The 20,873-nt window shown below is 45.7% G+C and overlaps 1 protein-coding gene across 2 annotated transcripts in view; it reads left to right on the top strand.

Moving 5' to 3' along the window:
- The first annotated feature begins 698 nt into the window (after positions 1–698).
- Positions 699–20,873, top strand: part of NFATC4 (nuclear factor of activated T cells 4) — a 56,309-nt gene continuing 36,134 nt past the window's right edge. For both annotated transcript variants that reach the window (XM_087714154.1, XM_087714153.1), the window contains exons 1-2: positions 699–795; positions 18,918–19,905. In XM_087714154.1, the coding sequence (XP_087570280.1) occupies positions 699–795; positions 18,918–19,905 (1,085 nt within the window). The remainder of the gene's footprint in view (positions 796–18,917; positions 19,906–20,873) is intronic.

A 20,873-nucleotide genomic window follows, 5' to 3' on the forward strand; every position in this document is an offset into this window, starting at 1 on the left:
CCTTCCTTCCTTCCAAAACTTGCAATTGACCTGGCTAGGAGTTTATTAAACATAATGCTTTGCTTTCATCACAGTAATAGCCAGGCTTGCAAAACTCAAAATTTATCCTGCTGCTTCCGAACCCCTGAGTCCATCTCACCCTAATTAAGCAAACCCTGTACGACTGTTTCCTCCTTGCTCAGCCTTTCGCTAGAGCTCCAGGTAGGCAGATCCACCTTGGAGAAGAAGGCAGGGGAGGTTGGGGGCAAAGATTCCTTCTCCTATGGAGCGGGCATTAAAGGATAGCCCACTGCACATTCTTACCCCTCCTTTCCCAAGCCTCTGGGTGGGTGGGGCTTAATCTGACATCTGGGGGCATGGTTTGAGGTCCTTAAAGAACCAATCAAGAGAGAGCAGGGGAGTGAGAAGCAGGCAACTGGAGGAGAGAGAGAAAACTTTGGAGAACTTTTCTTTTTAATAATGATTATTGCTTGAATATTGAGGGTGGGCGAGAACAAAAGAAAAGTTTTAAGTTAGTAAAGGGAATGCTTTCCGCTTTCTCTTCTTCATCTCCAACCCTTTTCTTTTAACTTTTTAAAAAGGGGTTTCTTTTTTCCCCTTAACCATATTAGGAACCGTCTATCCATTCACTCCACTACTTTCTCTCTCTGTTTCTCTGCCTGCCTGCCTGCCTCTCTCTCTCTCTCTCTCTCTTAAATATGGGGGCTGCAAACTGCGAAGACGAAGACTTAGAATTCAAGCTGATTTTTGGAGAGGAGGAAAAAGACCCTCCAGCGATGGGGGTCCCCTTGGAAGGTGAGGCAGGGGGGCGGGTGGCATTTGCTATTTGGGCAATGCCTCAGTTGCAGGGGGAGGGAGGAAGGGATGCTGAAGTTTAGGGAGGGAAGGACGGCAGGGAAAAAGTCTTGGAAAAAGTGTGTTTACAGTGAGTTTGATTCAATTGAAGAACTGAAATTCCCCCTAATTTTATTTTATTTTTTTAAAGGAGAAAGTACATGAATGCGTCCATCTGTTTGCAGAGTTATCGTGCGTGCACATCTGTGAACGTGCGGAGTTAAAAATCTTAAATTTTCCATTTGCTCTTTGTCTTTCAGAACAGATGTTGGGTTGCCGCTTCAGAAAGTTTATGTTTGTGTGTCAGAGAGCAGGCAAACGAAGGGATTCCTCTTGTTAGGGGGGAAAGAGAGAGAGAGAGAGAGAGAGAGAGAGAGAGAGAGAGAGAGAGAGAGAGAGAGAGAGAGAGAGAGAGAGAGAGAGAGAGAGAGAGAAAGTGAATGAGGGAGGGGAAAAGTGTCAGGTTTTACAAATGAAATACAACTCTTGGCATTTTCTAGGAATAAGTGGCCTTGGACCAATAATTAACCTTTTTGTTTTGTTTTAAAGTTGAGTTTCAAGGCAACCACAAGCTATTTGAGGAGGAAAAGGTTTATTATATGAAAGTATAGTGTTGATAGAAACATCCTGGCAGTCTAAGTATAAATGTAATCTTTATTGTCATTGTACTTAAATACAACGAAATTGGTTATAAAGCAAACTGATTTATGGACTCCCAGCCTTGATGAAATCTATTTAATAGGTGGCTACCCTGCTGGATTATTGTTCTCTTTATCTATCGAGGGAAGAAAAGATTAAAGGGATAATAAAGTTGAAGGGATCCAGAACAAAATTGTGCCTGTATCTTGTCTCCCCCCACCCCCCGCGCTTTTTTTTTTGCTAAATTTTGCTAAAACCAGCTTTGTAAAAATTGAGCCCAGGTATGAAAACATAACATTACCAACCGGAATTGCACCTCACGGTGATGTACAGATTAATTGACCTCATATTAGCTTCACATGCTTTGTGACTTTAGCCAGACTCTTAGGGACTAGCATCAAAGTTGCAAGTGTTGACCTGGTCCTTCTCAGGAATTGTATCTTGAAGCTTGTTTTTTCTGTGTATTTTCCTGAAGGTGTGTGTGTGTGTGTGTGTGTGTGTGTGTGTGTGTGTGTGTGTGTGTGTGTGTGTGTGTGTGTGTGTGTGTGTGTATATATATATATATATATATATATATATATATATATATATATATATATATATATATATATATTATTTGTGCTGATAAATAAATAAAGGGAGACTATATATGTGTGTGTGTGTGTGTGTGTGTGTGTGTGTGTATGTGTGTGTGTGTGTGTGTGTGTGTGTGTGTAGGTAGGTAGGTAGGTAGGTAGGTCGGTAGGTAGGTCTTTAGTTATTCGGGTTTTCTCCCGCGTAAAATTGGAGGTGTCTTGGCGATGTTTTGACGAAGTCTCATTCGTCATCTTCAGGCTTCGTGCTTCCAGGCGCAAGAAAGAATATATATATTCTTTCTTTTTCTCCTCTAATGCCAGATTTTTCTATACATCCAAAATGCAAAATGTAGAAGAATTAGTGAGGTGGGGTTATTCTCAGTAGTGGGATTCAGCCAGTTTGCATCACTTTGGGAGAACCGGTTGTTAACTTTCTGAGCAGTTTGGTGAACTGGTTGTTGGAAGAAATCATTAGGGCAGAGAACCGGTTTGTTAAATTATTTGAATCCCACCACTGGTTACTGGGCAAAGTTTACTGGGCCAAACTAACCAATCTTGCAATGCATTTATTTTGGAGTGGTGGGTGGAACAAGCCATTGTCATCTGATACCCCCCCCCTGTCTCAATCTGCTTGAAGTGGTCTAGAACATGACCTTTTCAACGTTAAATACCACATTGGGAAGGGCAAGCTGGGAAGCCAAAATGGGGAGAAATGTGGCTTGCCTGACACGCAATTCCATTAGCCTGTTTGCCAAAAAGGAGGAGATGCCAAAGTAAGTGTGGACAGATTTGCTGCCAAAGGTGGATCTTTGAATTTGGGATCTCCTGGCAATGTGGGGGGGGAGGGGGGAGGTCAGGTAGAAGTGGATTAGGGTCCTGCAACCCTGTACTTTCTGGCTTTGTTGGGGGGGGCGCATTGCTGTGAGGAAGTTGGCAGCCCTGCCAAGGAGCCTCTCCGAAGACAAGAGGTAGGAAACTGGGTTATTTTCCAAAAAGAAAGGTCAACCCGTCGCTTGGGCAGGCTGCGTCTGGTTCAAATGAAATCCAGATGGGGGCTGTGACGGTCTTGGGATCCCACAGAATTACGTTCCTCCAGACTGGCCAGGATCCAAGGCTTAGATGCAGGAGGTGGGGGAAGCTAGGGTGGGAGAGACCAGAGCCATGAGTAGGGAAGAGGGAAGCCTCTCTTATGCGTTTCGACTCGCTTTCTGCAACGGTGCAAAGCTCTCTTCCCCCCCCCCCAAAAAAACCCCAGTTTTGTCTTTTGGGCCTGTGCCCCATTTCCTAGGCAACGTTGGTCCATGCCAGCCCAGCCTGGGGCTTGGGGGGGGGGGGAATGGCCCTTTAATTGGATTCAGACACTGTTGGTTTCCCGTTTCTCTGTATCGGATCTCGGGTTTGTCTTTGGCCCACCAAACAGGGTGGAGGCCTAGCTGAAGGATTGGATTGGATTCAGGAGGAGTTAACTTTCCAAAGTATTTGTTTTTAAGGTAAAGGCGGAGGAGGGCTTAGCTCGCGCCTCTTGATGCAAAGAAAGATGCCAGCTGGAGAACCAATCATGCTTTGAAGGGTGGCTGTCCAATGGTGGGATTCAGCCAGTTCGCATCTATTCAGGGAGAACCGGTTGGTAACTTTCTAAGAGGTTCAGAGAACCGGTTGTTGGAAGAAATCTCCTTTTGTTTTTCCCCACTTTACACGGCTAATCCTGTAAGAAAGGCAGGAAGGAACATTCTGGTGTTATTTCTAGCCTAATTTTTATTGCCCTGCTTACTGTGGCTGTCCATGCTAAATGTTAGGGCCTGAGCCGATAACATAGTCCCCTACCCATCCATGAATGTCGCAAGGGCCCAAATTCCAACCTCCTTTTGCTAATAGTGGCCATGCTAATTCTTCTGGGAAGTATGCAAACTGAGTTCCCTATTTATTTATTTATTTTGCTCCTAAGTATCTGGAATTTCAAGATATACTGCTGTTGGAGGAAATGTCCTTCTGGGTTCAGTTCCAATTGGGGAAAAAGACACTGGAAACATGGAGGTTGCGTGGAAAGATGTTTTTAGTGGTGGACAGGACCACATGGCTTGAAGTCCTGGGGAAAAAGGTGATCACATGCTTCCTCAACCTCAAGGGGGCTGCTGATAGTTCCTGGATTATTTTATACTCTCTGTTTGGCCTCACCTCTCTGTTTCCTGTTCCTGTGTAAGAAATGTGTTCTGATTGGTTGTCCGACTCCCATGAGGCCATGCAGGGGCACCACTCTAGGCTGTGTTTTGAGTCCAAGTTTGGTTGAGAGTTGCTTCTTCCCAGGTGCCCTGTGGTGAGATGGATAAAAGGCTAACACTATCATGTCTTAATCCCATCAACCTGGAGATGAAGGGGGAGATCTTTGTTATGTAGAATAGACTGGCCCAGGCTTTTTAAATGGTACATTGACAAAGGTGGGGGCTATTAAGAGTGAGTCTGTTTCCTGCCTAAAAAACACATTTCTGATTCAAGGAAATATAATATTCTGCCTTTTTCAATATTTCCTAGGATATGTCATTTTCTAGGAGAGGGGTGGGTTTTAACTTCCTACACTGCCTTCGATCTGGAGCAGGGGTGGGTTCCTGCCAGTTCTAAGCTCTTCTATAGAAGAGATTTCACAAATCTACAGTGCCATTTAAAACCAGTTCCAGCTCCCTCCCCCTGCCCATCCGCCCATCATCAAGATGAAGAGCAAGAGGAGGAATTTGGGGAGTTGAAGTCCACAAGTCTTAAAGCTGTCAAGTTTCAACACCCCTGGGCATTTTTTTTCTAAAGGGTTAAGGGTGCAAGGGTCTTGTAACTTAACAGCTTTAAGACTTGCATGCTTCAAATGCCAGAGTTTCTGAGCCAACATTTTGGTTGCTAAGCAAGAACATTGTTAAGTGAGTTTCACCACATTTTACAAGTTGGCCATGCCCACCCAGTCACATGGCTTGAAGCCACTCCCACCCAGCCACATGGCTAGCAAGCCACTCCCACAAAGCAGGCCACACCTACAGAAGAGGTTCTAAAAAATTTTGAAACCCACCACTGATCTGGAAGTACTATCAGGTTAGCATCAACCCTTATTTTGTCAAAGGCCTTCTATCTCCTTTGACTGTTTCTCCTTCTAATGATGGAAGGAGATGGCAGGATTTTCCTAGCAATTGCTACTTAAGCCCTTTTACTAGCAATGCTGGCTGTTAAATTTGGGGGGTGGGGGGGAAGTGGTGGGATTGAAATAATTTGACTGGTTCTTTGCCCTAATGACCAGCTGGGTAGGTGGAGGCTGGGTGATCATGTGACTGGGTGGGCGTGGCCAACTCAATGTCACTCACTCGCTTCGCATTAGCTGTTACAATGTAGTAAGGGTTAACCGGAGAGGCAGTTTCTGTAAGTAGGTCAATAAGGATTAGACTAGAAACAACACCAGAATGTTTCGTTTCCTTCCTTCCTTCCTTCCTTCCTCCCTCCCTCCCTCCCTCCCTCCCTCCCTCCCTCCTTCCCTCCTTCCCCCCCTCCCTCCCTCCCTCCCTCCTTCCTTCCTTCCTTCCAGGATTAACCATGTAAAGTGGAAAAAAACAAAATAAGATTTCTTCCAAAAACCTGTTCTCCGAACTGCTTAGAAAATTAACAACTGGTTCTCCCAAATAGGTGCGAACTGATTGAATCCCACCACTGCGGGGGAGAGGGGAGCACATTTAGTTTGTATTCACAGCATGTGGCAAACCATCAGCTACTTGCCTGCTCCCAAAACTTTTTTCTCCATGTGATGATCTTGGAGTTCAAAATCTAGAATTTCCTCGAAAGAGTGTTCTGAATCTGGAGGATTTGTTTAAGTCCAGAAATTTTCCTATTGGATGTTTCTACCCTTGCCTGCAAGTTAGAAAATTGCCTTTCTAGGCAAATATAAACTGAATGGGATAGTGAATAAATCCAAAGCTAAACAGTAACAGAGTTGGAAGGGACGTTGGAGGTCACCTAATCCAACCCCTTGCTCAGGCAGGAGACCTGGACTAGGGATTCAAACCACCGAACTGCCGACCTTTCTGATCGACAAGCTCAGTGTCATAGTCACAGAGCTTTATGACATGATAGCATACAATAGCCATCATGAATTACTCCAAACTTAAGAGGCCCAATTTGTTGCAAATGTTTTCAACAAATGGGATAACTATAAATATAAAACATGGCTTGATTTAGGATGATGATATTATATTTTCTTTATCTGCTTTCTTCTATCTATCTACGGATGTGTGGGGTTTAGCCTCAGTAAAACTCAGAAGAAAAGAATAGAACATTTGATTTGAGGTTAACATTCACTCTCTTCCACCATCTCCTGGTCCTTAAACAGCCTGGATGAAGAAGTGACAAATTGTCCATCATGATGAACATTTCGTGGCCTCATTCCACCCTCTATTAGACACTACAGATCTATTCTCTTTCTTTCGTATTTTAATCTTTCTGTAAACACCTTCTGTTTGTTTCAGCTTTTTTTAGCCACCCATGATTTATTTTGGTTAAAAATTTCTCTGAGTAGAACAGAGGTCAGCAACCCATGGCTCTTCCATCCCTTTTCTGCGGCTCCCTGTCGCTGGTCAGCACCACAATTTTGAGAGGAGCTTCCGGTGGTTTTTTTTTTGGGGGGGGGGGGGAAAGCATGACATGCCAGGAGGAGGCTCTATGGCAAGGGATGGGTTTTCCGGTCAGCTCCACAATTGATAGGGCTTTTGGTTAGGACAGGTAGAGGAAAAAGGATGCCAAGCTAGAAGGAGACTCTGGTAGGGGAACCGGACTTCTGGTCGGCTCCAGAATTGAATGGAGGGGCTTCTGGTTAGGACCTTTGTGGTTCTTTGAGTGTTTAAGGTTGCTGACCCTTCATTAGAAGATCTTTTTTCCAGGGGTATTCTTGTAGGTTTAACCACCATGTGCCCCAAGCCTGTCTCCCTGGACACTCGAACCTAATTTCTCCCAAATGTGCAATATCCATTTATAATCGCACAACCCAGTGGATAGTTAGAAGTTCCAAAGGTGTGAAGAGGACAGTTAAAGCTAGTTAAGACCTTGGCCATACACTAGTGTTGGTGTTTATTGCAAAAGGATATTTTCTCCTGATCCACTTGATGTTATCTAACATAGCTTCTGAGGTGGAGGAAGGCTTATTTCAAGAAACAAATGAAGAACTGTTGCAGGAACTGCGCATGGCTAGTCTAGTAAAGAGAAGGACCAGGAGAGTCATGACAACAGTGTTCCAATATCTGAGGGGCTGCCACAAAGAGGAGTGGGGTGTCAAGCTATTTTCCAAAGCACCTGAAGGCCAGTCAAGGAATAATGGATGGAAATTGATCAAGGAGAGATTCAATCTGGAACTAAGGAGAAACTTTCTCACAGTGAGAACAATCAACCCATGGAACAGAAGTTGCTTTCAGAAGTTGTGGGAGCTTCATCACTAGAAGCTTTCAAGAAGAGATTGGACTGCTATCTGTCAGAAATGGTGTAGGGCCTCCTCCTTGGGCAGAGGGTTGGACTAGATGATCTACAAGGTCCCTTCCAACTCTGTTATTCTGTATAATTCTGTATTTATTCTGTATAAGATTACATGTGCTTAAAGGGATCCATTTTGTTAGATCGGCGCGAATGCAGCTGACGAGAGTTGCTAGTGATTTCAGCACTTTTTATTTCCAGCAAAATGTGACTGTGCTCTGCTGGCTGGATTGCTGGAGCTCGCCCTTTAAGTAGCTCCAGGCAGATCAGTCAGCCAATGACAGCAGTTTAAATTCCCTGTGGTTGGGACAACCAATCCATGGCGAGCATGACAATTTTTGTAGATTCTAGCCAATCTGCAGCGAACATGAAAACTGATATAGATTTCTGATGTACATACGTACGTAACATCCCTCCCCTCCTAGAATGAACAGCATTCAATCCCCTGCCTATGTATGTGACGTAGTCCTCCAGGTAGGCGGAACGCGCTGGCTTCCTACTGGACCTGCGCAGTTCACTTGTCTCCGGGATCTGCAGCGGTCGAGTCTGATCTTCCTCCGGCTTCCTGGGACAGAACCTTCTGGAGCTCCTCGGCCCACGAGTTGGGTTCCGGACTGGTTCCTTCGGCTTCTGAGACCATCACTTCTCGCTGGATGCCCTCGATCCCAGATAAGTGGTTGCGGCTCGGGTTGGCATGTAGTTCCCCTGTTGGGCCACTGGGTAGGCCTGGTTCCCACTCATCTGCTTCTCGGCCGGCAGTTGAGCATGCTCCTCGGGGCAGAGACCTCAGGTTCTGCAAGGGTTGCTCTGGCCCTCCAGTCGCCCTGGTTCCTCAGATCAGTGTCTCCCAGGCGGTGTCTCAGTTGGTCGATATGCCTCCTCCAGATTTGCCCATCATCCAGCTCAATGCGGTATGACTTGGGGCTGGTGACAGCCACGACTTGGCCCGCCAGCCAGGTTGGATATCTTGCATAGTTGTGTGCGAATACCCGGTCCTGTATGTTGAATGCCTGCATGGGCCGTATGGAGTCCAGAGAGGTCTCAGGAAGGTAATCTGGGTGGCATCGGTCAAATCACGACCTCAGCCTTCTTCCCATCAGCAAGTCTGCTGAGCTCTTGTTGGTGGTTGCATGAGGGGTAAGTGAGTGAGGAGGAACTGGATGACTTTTTCCTGCCAATTTCCTGGGTCCATTCGGATGAAGGTTTCCTTGGTTAGTCTCACCATCCGCTCGGCCTGCCCATTGCTTGCCAGGTGGAAAGGAGAGAGGAGTACGTGCTGGATCCTTTGCTCTGCAAGGAATGTCTCCATGGTCTTGGCCGTCAGTTGTGGGCCGTATTAGAAACCAGGATGTCGGGTAGACCATGGGTGATGAAGAGTCGTTGGAGGGCTCGGATAGTGGCTTCTGCCATGGTTGTCTGCATGATGATTATTTCTAGCCATTTGGAGTATGCATCCATGGCAATAAGAAATGTTTGTCCTTCTACTGGCCCTGCAAAGTCAATGTGGTGGTGCTGGTCGTGGTGCTCAACTCGTGGTGGTGCTGGTCGCATCTCCTGGCAGGATTTGCATATGGCCACCCACTCGATAATGTCCTTGTCCATCTGGGGCCATAAGATGTAGTTCCAGGCTAATGCCTTCATTCTCACTATCCCGGGATGTCCCATGTGTAACGCGTCCATGGCTTGCCTCCGAAACTTTTGGGGAACAATGACCCTTTCTCCCCACAGCACAACCTTTTATGGTTGACGGTTCGGTTTGCTTGCTGTGGTAACTCTGGAACTCCTCCCCCAGTCTCTCCTGTGGCCACCCCCTCAACACCCAGTTCAGAACTTTCCATAATATTTTGTCCTTTTGGGTGTGTTCAGCTATGTCTTTGATGGTTACTGAGCTAGCTGGGTCGATGTCGATCAGCAATACTTGGGCAGTGGGTGTGGGATCTTCCACTATTACTGGCAGTGGGCAGCGGCTGAGAGCGTCGGCGTGGCTGATGTCTTTGCCAGGTCCATGGATCAGCTCATAGTCATACGCACTGAGGAAAATGGCCCATCTGGTCATTCTTGGGGACTTGTACGGAGGGGTCTGTTGGTTGCCGGCAAGGAGTCCTAATAGGGGCTTATGGTTGGTGACCAGCTCAAAATGTCTTCCATATACATACCCGTGGAACCACTTGATTCCTGCCACCATGGCCAAGGCCTCTTTATCAATTTGGCTGTAGTTGCCCTCAGTTGGTGATAGGGTCTTTGAATAATATGCTATCAGTGCTTCTGTTCCATCTGGTAGGCAGTGGCTGAGGACCACCCCAACTCCAAAGGGGGAAGCGTCACCGATGATCCGGACCCACAATGTGTGGTTGTATTGAATCAGGACGCTATCGGACAAGAGGAGGTCTTTAATGCTGCAAACGCTTGGTCTTCCCTCTGTCCACAGGTCCCATGGCATCATCTTCCCTAGGAGGTTTGGAGAGGCTCAGCAACGGTGGCCTTCTGTTTTAAAAAAATGCTGTAGAAATTTAACAGTCCCAAGAAGGCTTGCAGTTCTGCCTTATTCTTCGGGGTGGGAGCGTTCTTAATGGCTTTCACCTTGCTGTCGGTCAGGTGGATGCTCAACCAATCTATTAGGTAGCCAAGGAACTCTACCTGACTTACACCAATTTTACATTTATTACGGTTTACTTTGAGTCCTTTTTCCTGGAACCTCCCCAAGGTCTTTCCATCAACTGGCCTATTGACTCTCCTGATACAAAAACATCGTTGAAGTATGGTACCACCCCTGGGATCCTGTGCAATAGCCACTTCATTAGTGATCAGAGTCTGTGCCAATTTGTAAATCTTGGTGCCACAGTAGGTCAGGAATAATGCTCGCTTCCTGTTGTCTGGCCTGTCCTGGTAATCGTTGGCCTCTAGGAACATTCTGAAATGGCCCATGCATGTGTGCCAGTCTTCTGTCTGCGGGTCGAAGATTGCTGGAGCAGGCGATACTTGTGATGCCATTTGTGCAGGTTGTTGGGGATCCTTGTTGCAAGATGGTTGCGTGGTTCACGAGAAGGTTCTCAGGTCCCTTTGTCCTTTGTCGCCAGTGTTAGATTGGCGCGAATGCAGCAGGCGAGAGTTGCTAGTGATTTCAGCAATTTTTATTTCCAGCAAAATGTGACTATGCTCTGCTGGCTGGACTTCCAGAGCTCACCCTTTAAGGAGCTCTAGGCAGACCAGCCAGCCAATGACAGCAGTTTAAATTCCCCGCAGTTGGGACAGCCAATCCGCAGCGAGCATGAAAACTTATATACATTCTAGCCAATCCGCAGCGAGCATGAAAACTGATGTAGATTTCTGACGTCCGTCCGTAACACATTTGCTTCACTTTTTTCCAGATGTTATCACAGATTTAAGCAACTTTAATATTCCTTTGTTCCAGCCAAGTCTAAGATGAAACGAGAAAGTATTTTGCTATCTAGAGTATTACGGATATTTATAGATAATATGGGCTGATGAATAGTATATAACTAAATTGTTTCAAAGCTTGAGATCTACGGTCACTGTTCTTTGATGCCTGAGTGTGGAAGATTAATCAGAACTGAGTATTTACCCTAGAAAGAATAAATACTTCTTAATAGGTAATCCTGCCAAACTTGCCAGAGATAGTGTTGACAAAATTAGATGGCCTGGAACAATTGTCACCTAGGTGGACCTTTCTCATTATTGGACAAATTGATGGAACATGCCTGACTCTTCAACTTAAGCTTTAAAGCTGCCGATTATTTAATCTGTTCTTGTCGAGAATATATCCTAGGTTAAGACCTAATAATTTTGGTCTTCTTGTACTTGATTTATTCCAACAACTAATTGGTGTGACTATGTTGGATGTTCTGCTCCAGTGATGGCATTCAGCCAGTTTGCACCTGTTTGGGAGAACCAGTTGTTAACTTTCTAAGCAGCTCAGAGAATTGGCTGTTGGAAGAAAACTTCTTTTGATTTTTCTTCACTTTACAGGGCTAATCCTGTAAGGAAGGCAGGAAGGAAACATTCTGGTGGTGTTTTATCTTTATTGCCCTGCTTACAGAAACTGCCTCTCCCATTAACCCTTATTACATTGTAACAGCTAAGGCAAAGCATCCATCGATGTGAGTGACATTGAGTTGACCATGCCCACCCTGTCACATGACCACCAAGCCCCGCTTATCCAGCTGGTCATTAGGGCAGAGAATCAGTTGTTAAATTATTTGAATCCCACCACTGATCTGCTCCTACTGTCTGTGGTATTTGAGATGATGACGATACATATAAACTATTTGCCCCTATTTTGCTGTACTTGGTTGACATGCTGGTTTCGATAATCTGGTTTAATATGCCGGAAAGTCATAAATGGTTGTATGGACCTTTGTTAATATTAGACTACTAACAAGTATAAAGAGCCGAGGTGGCGCAGTGGTTAAATGCAGCACTGCATTTACTTCAGCTGACTGCAGTTCTGCAGTTCGGCTGTTTAAATCTCACCTGCTCAGGGTTGACTCAGCCTTCCATCCTTCCGAGGTGGGTAAAATGAGGACCCGGATTGTTGTTGGGGGCAATATGCTGACTCTGTAAACCGCTTAGAGAGGGCTGAAAGCGGTATATAAGTCTAACTGCTATTGCTATTGCTAAGAGTTTGTAAGTTGCAGGAATGGTTGTAGGAACTGGGCATGGCTAGTCCAGTGAAGAGAAGGACAAGGGGAGACATGATAGCAGTCTTCCAATAGTTGAGGGGCTGCTACAGAGAGGAGGAGATCAAGCTATTTTCTAAGGCACCTGAAGGCCAGACAAGGAATAATGGATGGAAACTGATCAGGGCGAGATTCAAACAAGGAGAAACAAGGAGAAATTTTCTGATAGTGAGAATAATCAACCCGTAGAACAGAAGTTGCCTTTGGATGTTATGGGAGCTTTATCACTGGAGGCTTTCAAGAAGAGACTGGAGTGCCATCTGTCAGAAATGATATAGGGTCACCTGCTTGGGCGGGGGTTGGACTAGATGACCTACAGCATCCCTTCCAACTCTGTTAATCTGTCTCTTAAGTTGAGAACTACCTGTATTTGGCTTACTGAAAGAACTGTTGGATCTTAGAAACGGGGTCTTTCTGGTAGTGGATCCCTGCTTGTGAAAATACCCTCTTCTTTTCTGGGAAATTCCAGGGCCTGATGTACCATTGGGTAGCTCTTCCAGATACGGTGCGGGTGATTGCTGGAATTGCTCCTAATTGCTCGCTCCCTCGCCTGTATTGATTCAAAACAAAGAAAACTACTTTTCCTTCCTTGGTTTTGCCTAGGCACAGCTCTAGGCACGCTTCCTCTTTTTAAAGACAGCGGGTGGGGTGGGGGTGGGGAGTCTTTTAAAGCAAATGCTACTGTGGGTGGGGTGGTTAGGCGGGGGGGGGGTCGGTTGTCAAAACGCCAAGGCAGGCACAGGAAATGGTGTTGCGTAGAAAGCCAAGGACAACTCAACTCAAAGCGGAGGGAGGGGAACAGGCTGGAGGGAGACAGGATTGAGTTAAGTCGCGCCTTGGGTCTCCAGAGTTTAGCCCTAGCTAGCAAGAGCAGATGAAATCAAGGAAAGGAGGAAAACTTCAAATTGGAAGCAGATTTTTTTGCGAAGGAGGGAGGAGGCTAAGCTGCAGGACACAGAGGAAGAGAGAGAAAGAGTGGAAATTGAACAAATCACTGTTCCTCCCCCCCTCCCTTTTTCTTCCCCCTTCTTATGTTGATCCAAATGTTTGTTTCTTCTAGGAAAATCAATCCCTTTCTCTATTGTGGGTGGTTTTTTCTAACCGACTTGTTTATAACCCGAGTCACAGGCTCAAATGTGGGCTCTTGGCGTAAGGGGAAGGCCGCGGGCTGAAATCTGGGTGACTAATCTCCGAAGGAAGGAGCTCGTTTCCCCGTCTTTCTCTATGGGACTCTTGGCTCTGGCATTGCGTTGAGGCCTGGATTGCATAGTTGACATTTTATGTGGCTAGCCTGTGGGTTTGTTTATTTACTAGTTAGATTGGTAGCTTCTCCGGGAGCTTCTCTGTGTTCGTTATGATCTCTCTCACAACCACCCTGTGAGGTGGATTGGACTGGGAGAGAGGGAGGGAGGAGGAGAAAGAAAGAGAGAGAGGCAGAGAGAGAGAGAGGGAGTGAGAGAGAGAGGCACAAAGAGAGAGGCAGAGAGAGGGTGGAGAGAGGGAAGGAGGGAGAAAGGGAGGGTATGAGAGACAGACAAAGAGAGAAATAGAGAGATAGGGAGGGAGGAAGAGGAGGGAGGGAAGGAGAGGGAGAGACAGAGAGAGAAAGAGAGACACACAGAGAGGGAGTGAGAGACAGAGAGAGAAAGAGAGAGGGATTGAGAGAGAGGCAAAGAGAGGATGGAGAGAGGGAGGGAGAAAGGGAGGGAGAGACAGAGAGAGAAAGAGAGAGATAGGGAGGAAGAGAGAGGGGGAGAGGGAAGGAGATTAAGAGGGAGAGACACACAGAGAGAAAGAGAGAGGGATTGAGAGACACACACAGAGAAAGAGAGATAGAGAGAGGGAGGGAGAGAGGGAAGGAGGGAAAGACACATAGAGAAGGGGGAGGGGAGGAGAGAGGGGAGGGAAGGAGAGGGAGTGGGAGAGACAGAGAGAGGGGGGGAGAGGGAGTGTGAGAGAGATACAGAGAGAAAGAGGGAGGGAGGGAGACTCACACAGAGAGAGAGACAGAGAGACAGAGAGAGGGAGGGAGGGATACACACAGACAGGGGGAGGGAAAGAGAATGAAAGGGAGAGGGAGAGGGAGGGAGAGAGAGAGAGAGAGAGAGAGATTGACTCAGTCATTTAGTGGATTTCAGTGGTTATGGATGTACTTGGACAGCAACGTACGACCAAAATTGAGCCCAAAATTGCTGTTGCTAAGAAAGGCAGTTGTTTAAGTGAATTTTGCCCCATTTTATGACTTTTCTTGCCACAGTGCTTAAGTGAATTCTTGCAGCTGTTAACTTAGTCACATGGTTGTTAAGTGAATCTGACTTCCCAACTGACTTTGTTTGTCAGAAGGTCACAAAAGATGATCACATGACCCCAGGAAACTGCAACCGTCGTAGATATGAGTCAGTTGCCAAGCATCTCAATTTTGATCAGGTGACCATGAGGAAGTGGCAACTGTTGTAAGTGTGAAAAGCGCTCCTAAGTCACTTTTTTTCAGTGCTGGCATAAGTTCGAATGGTCCCTACATGAATTGTTGTAAGTTGAGGACTACCTGTAGCAGCCTGTGCTTTAATGCTCTGCATTTCTCTAAACCTGCCCACCTGTTCACATCCACAACAGAAGTGGTTGTGTTCATTTTTACAGGCTGGAGGACTAGAAACTTGAGCTTTCAAAAACAACTGGTCTCAAAAACAAAAAGCTGTACTAATATTGTATTCATTTCTGAGGAATCATTTGTGGTTTCTCTATTTTCCTGTGTCTGAGCCTTAACCAGTATTTCATATTGTTTCTCTGCACGCCTATTTGGTGTTAGCAGTGACTAATGCAGAAATTTGCACAGTATACAGATGAGTAACACATAATATTGTTCTAGATAGCTCACTATTTGAATGAGTTATATCCGATGATATAGTCATATATCCATTAAGGAGTCTATTTAACAGATTAACGAGTTGGAAGGGACCTTATAAGTCATCTAGTCCAACCCCTCCTCTCTACCCAAGCAGGAGACCCTACACCATTTCTGATAAATGGCAGTCCTATCTCTTCTTGAAAGTCTCAAATAATGAAGCTCCCACAACTTCCGAAGGCAACTTCTGTTCCATTGGTTGATTGTTCTCACTGTCAGAAAGTTCCTCCTTATTTCTAGGTTGAATTTCGCCCTGGTCCATCATTTGTACAAGGTAGTCTTTGCATTACAACAGTTAATTTAGTGACCGCTTGAAGTTATAATAATAGTACTGAAAAAAGTGACATATTAGCACGCTTCCATGCTTACAACCATTGCAGTATTCCCATGGTCTTGTAATCAATCAATCATATTTTTTTTAAAAAAATTATTTTATCAATTTCATATATACATTCACAATTATATGATCTCATAACTGTTATTAATAATATGTATTTCTAACAATTTTTTCCCTACAGTTGGCAATATACTTGAAATTGCTTTCTTACCATCCCATAAACCCATCTTATATTACAACGGTCCTACTTCTTCTTCCCTCCCTCCCTCTTTCCTTCCCTCGTTTCTTCTCTCCTACTCTCCTTCCTTCCTTCCCTCCTTCCTTCCCTCCCTCCTTCCCCCTTCCCTCCCTCCTTTCTTCTCTCCTTCTCTCCTTCCCTCCCTCCTTCCTTCCCTCCTTCCTTCCTTCCTTCCTTCCTTCCTTCCTTCAATCAATCAATCAATCAATCAATTCAGTCTATTACAGTCACAGACCAGAGACCAGAACATTTAGGCAACAAAAACAAAATGTACAGGTACAGTATAGGTGGTACCTTGCTCAACAGTAGTAACTGTGAAAGGGATCTTGGAATCCTAGTGGACAACCATTTAAATAGGAGCCAACAGTGTGCAGCAGCTGCCAAAAAAGCCAACTCAGTTCTAGGCTGCATAAACAGAGGATAGAATCAAAATCACGTGAAGTGTTAATACCACTTTATAAGGCCTTGGTAAGGCCACACTTGGAATACTGCATTCAGTTTTGGTCGCCACAATGTAAAAAACATGTTCAGACTCTAGGAAGAGTGCAGAGAAGACCAATGAAGATGATTAGGGGACTGGTGGCTAAAACATATGAGGAACAGTTGCAGGAACTGGGTATGTCTAGTTTAATGAAAAGAAGGACTAGGGGAGGCATGATAGCAGTGTTCCAATATCTCAGGGGTTGCCACAAAGAAGAGGGAGTCAAACTATTCTCCAAGGCACCTGAGGGTAGAACAAGAAGCAATGGGTGGAAACTAATCAAGGAGAGAAGCAACTTAGAACTGAGGAGAAATTTCTTGACAGTTAGAACAATTAATCAGTGGAACAGCTTGCCTCCAGAGGTTGTGAATGCTCCAACACTGGAAGTCTTTAAGAAGATGTTGGATAGCCATTTGTGTGGAACAGTATAGGGTTTCCTACCTAGGCAGGGGGTTGGACTAGAAGGCCTCCAAGGTCCCTTCTAATTCTGCTATTGTATTATTATTTAAATAAAAACACTCACTAACTATACAATTAAAAATTCTAGTATAAAATAATACGTAAAAACTAAAATCCATGATAAAATCCAGTTGGTCATGTAATGAAAATTCAGACCCTTAGCAACTGACTCTCATTTATGACGGTTGCAGTGTCCTGGGGTCATGTGATCCCCTTCTGCAACCTTCTGACAATCAAAGTTCATGGGGAAGCTGGATTCACTTATCAACCTTGTTACTAATTTAACAACTTCTGTGATTCACTTAACAACTATGACATGAAAGGTCGTAAAATGGGAGCAAAATTCACTTAACCAAAGACTCAGTTAACAGCTTTGGGCTCACTTATGGCCGTAAATCGAGGATTACCTGTAATCTGGACCAAGAAGAAAAAAAACCTGGCCATGAAAATGTATAAGGTGTTGGTGGAATTCATGGCTACAAGATATAAATGGATCTAATTGCCAGGCATTTTGGGTTTAAATAAGAGAAATGTTCATCTAATGCAGTGTTCTTCAACCTTGAAACTTGAAGATGTGTGGACTTCAACTCCCAGAATTCCCCATCATCACCTTTTAATGACCCCCATAACCCCTTGTGAAGTCTGGGTAACTGAAAGGAGCTAGCAGAATGTTTAATGGCCAGCTGCCCTTCTTGTTGCTAATGCAGAGTTTTGTTCAGCAGATATATTCTCACTGTGTCCAGAGAGAGAAGTATCCGCCTCTGCCTGGGATCGAACTCACAGCCTTGTGAGATTGTGAGAGCCCTACCTCTAGGCCACCGCACCACTCCCTCCCAGAATTCCCCCCTTCAACTGGGAAATTCTGGGAGTTGAAGTACAAACACCTTCAAATTCCCAAGAGATGACAAACACTGTCCTAATTTCTAGAGATCTCATCTCCAGACCATTATTAGCACCAAAGAAACTAAGAATAGAACCATCATATACAGGGGTGGCATTGACTTACCTTCCTTCGCAAATGTGAGTGCGTGTGCATGCACATAACCTTCCGCACATATGCTTTTGGTGAAGAAAAGGGTCTAAATGGGAGGCCATAGAGCCAGGGCGGGTGGTTGGGGCCATACGCGATTTCCACCACTGGTTTGGCTGAACCAGTCTGAACCGGTAGAATACCATTTCTGATCATATACCTCAGTGATACAGGTAGTTGTCAGCCATTCATTTAGTGAGCATTCAAAGTTACAATAGTACTGAAAAAGTGACTATGTCCATTTTCCACACTTACGACCATGGCAGCATCCCCATGGCCATGAGATCAAACTTCAGATGCTTGGCAACTGATTCATATTTATGAGGGTGACAGTGTCTCAGGGTCCTGTCATCCCCCTTTTGCAACCTTCCGACAAGCAAAGCCAGACTTATTTAACAACTATATTACTAACTTAATCGCAGCAATGATTCACTTAAACACTGTGGCAAGAAAGGCTGTGGCAAGAAAGGTTGTAAAATGAGGCAAAACTCACTTAACAACTGTCTTGCTTAACAAAGGAAGTTTTAGGCTTCATGGTGGTCCTATGACAAGGATTAGGATAGAGTAGAGTAGAGTAGAGTAGAATAGAATAGAATAGAATAGAATAGAATAGAATAGAATAGAATAGAATAGAATAGAATAGAATAGAATACAGTTGGAAGGGACCTTGGAGGCCTTCTAGTCCAATCCCCTGCTTAGGCAGGAAACCCTACATCACTTCAGACAAATGGTTATCCAACATTTAAAAAATTCCAGTGTTGGAGCATTAACAACTTCTGGAGGCAAGTTGTTCTACTGACTAATTGTTCTAACTGTCAGGAAATTTCTCCTCAGTTCTAAATTGCTTCTCTCCTTGATTAGTTTCCACCCATTGCTTCTTGTTCTACCCTCAGGTGCCTTGGAGAATAGCTTGACTCCCTCTTTGTGGCAGCACCTGAAATATTTGAATACTGCTATCATGTCTCCCCTGGTTCTTCTTTTCATCAGAGTAGAGTAGACCCAGTTCCTGCAACCGTTCTTCATGTTTTGGCTTCCAGTCCCCTAATCATCTCTGTTTAGAGTCTCAACATCTTTTTTACCTATTTTAATGCTCCAATACAGGTGGGAGCTAGAAGTCAGCGATAATTATTTCCAGATTGCCTTTCCTGAGAATTTCCGTGAGGGAATTTCTTGGACCAGCCAACTCTGTGATTTAATCCAACAGAGGAACACTTAATTCACATTTTCTGTCTTTTTTGCAGACTTGGAAGCAGACACTCTCCCTGACTATTGTTCGCTTACTCTTGAAGACCCTCCACCTTATGCCTCTCCTCTGGGCATCCCATGTCCTCTGCACCTTGGAGGGGGCCGCGCTGGCATGCACTCTCCTCCGCCCCGTCCCGCCAACTTGGACGGCGACACCTTCGAGAGCCAGCCGGCCCGGCAGGTGCGGCTGGGAGGTTCCCGGGTGCTCGAATGTCCCAGCATCCAAATCACCACCATCTCTCCAAGTCAACGGACCGATGAAGATGAGTGGGACTCTTCCCCTCGGGACTATCTCTTGCTGGAGGCCTTTGGGGGTTACCGGGAAGTGGCTCATTCTTCCGGATTCTTCACCCCGAGTCCTGCTAGCAGCGGAAGTGTCTCCCCGTGGAGCTTTTTTTCGGATGATGAGGCCCCTGCTGGAGATGACGTGGAGCACGAGCTAAATGAGGCTGCAGCTCGTTTTGCCCTTAGCTCACCCTTGGGCTCGCCCCGAGCATCTCCCAAGCCATGGTCATCTGCTGAAGAATCCTGGCCATCTTACAGTACCAGCTACTCCCCAAGTCGGGGAACGGAGGATACGTGGCTGCTTCTTGGACCTCGACCGTCATCCCCCTGCGGCAAAAGACGCTATTCCAGCTCAGAGACGCATTCTTCTGTATCTCCATGCCTCTCCAGGAGGGGTAGTCTTGGTGAAGAGGCTCCAGGGGACAGCTTGGAATCGAGCAGTGATCTGGCCCCGTTTAATTGCCCCGCCACCCGGCTGGTGGAAAGCATCCCTCAAAAAGCTCGCAAGACCTCGACCGAGCAGACGGTGGCCCTGACCCGGAAGGAGGAAGGGAGCTGCAATGGAGAAGATGTGGGTGGTGGCTCCATGGGCAGTGGAGGACTTGGGATCTCCCGCAAAGAAGGGATGGATTATCTGGCTGTGCCGTCCCCCTTGTCCTGGTCCAAGGCTCGCCTTGGAGGCCACAGTCCTCTCTTCAGGTATGTGAGGTTCATATGAGACAGGAGAACTTCCATTTCTTGTCAAGACATGCACACTTTGGGAGATTGTTGAGAGGCATTTTTAGGGGTCTGTCAACCAGATGCATGAAGCGAGGCATGATGGGGGAATAACACATCATTTGCTCTATAATTCCAGTGTGTGCTAAACCAACATTGATTGCCTGTTCTGACATAGGCCTCCCAAGATCGTGAAGCAGACTCCTCGTCCTGATAAAACTTCTTTTATTTAGGTTAAAGGAATCCCTCTCCGGCAAAATCCCGGCAAATAGTCTTTCATGAGATTTCACAACTAAGGACATTGATCAGGCTTGGAGAGTTGTCAGGCCGATATCTTCCAAATGCCACGCTGTAGCAGCAATTACTTGGCAAGAAGCCAGGAGCAGATCTTCACCCTAATGAATTAAACTAATTGTCTCATGCAAACTTCCCTTCCCTTTCGCTCCTTTTTATTCCCTACGGGAGGGGCCATTCACCGTCCACCTGTGGCTTTGCTCCCAAGTAGGCCCTTGTTCTTTAGCTGTTTCCTTCTCCTGGCAGCTCTATGCATGTGCACATTGGGAACAGGTTCCAGCTGCTCTTCTGCCTCACTGATATCCGACTCCGAATGCTGTTAACTGTCAGATGGCCCTGGGCCCTATCTCCCTCCCTCATCAGAGCTTTCTCCAGACTCTAGTACTGGCCCATGTTCCTCCCCAACCTCTTCACTGAGTCTGCCACCAGCTCTGCTGGCGGGCCACAAATACAGGTAGTCCTTGACTTACAACCATTTGTTAAATGACCATTCAAAGTTGCAATGGCACTTGAAAAGAAAGTGACATTACCGTTTTTCACACTTACAACCTTTGCAAATATCCTCATGTTCTCATGATCAAATTTTGGACACTTGGCAACTGGTTCCTATTTATGACGGTTGTAGTGTCCCATGTGATTTTCCTTTGTGACCTTCT

Source organism: Thamnophis sirtalis, unplaced genomic scaffold (assembly GCF_051295495.1).
Source record: "Thamnophis sirtalis isolate CommonGarterSnake01/CBP01778 unplaced genomic scaffold, rThaSir2_p1.2 scaffold_4, whole genome shotgun sequence".
Classification (NCBI taxonomy): Eukaryota; Metazoa; Chordata; class Lepidosauria; order Squamata; family Natricidae; genus Thamnophis; species Thamnophis sirtalis.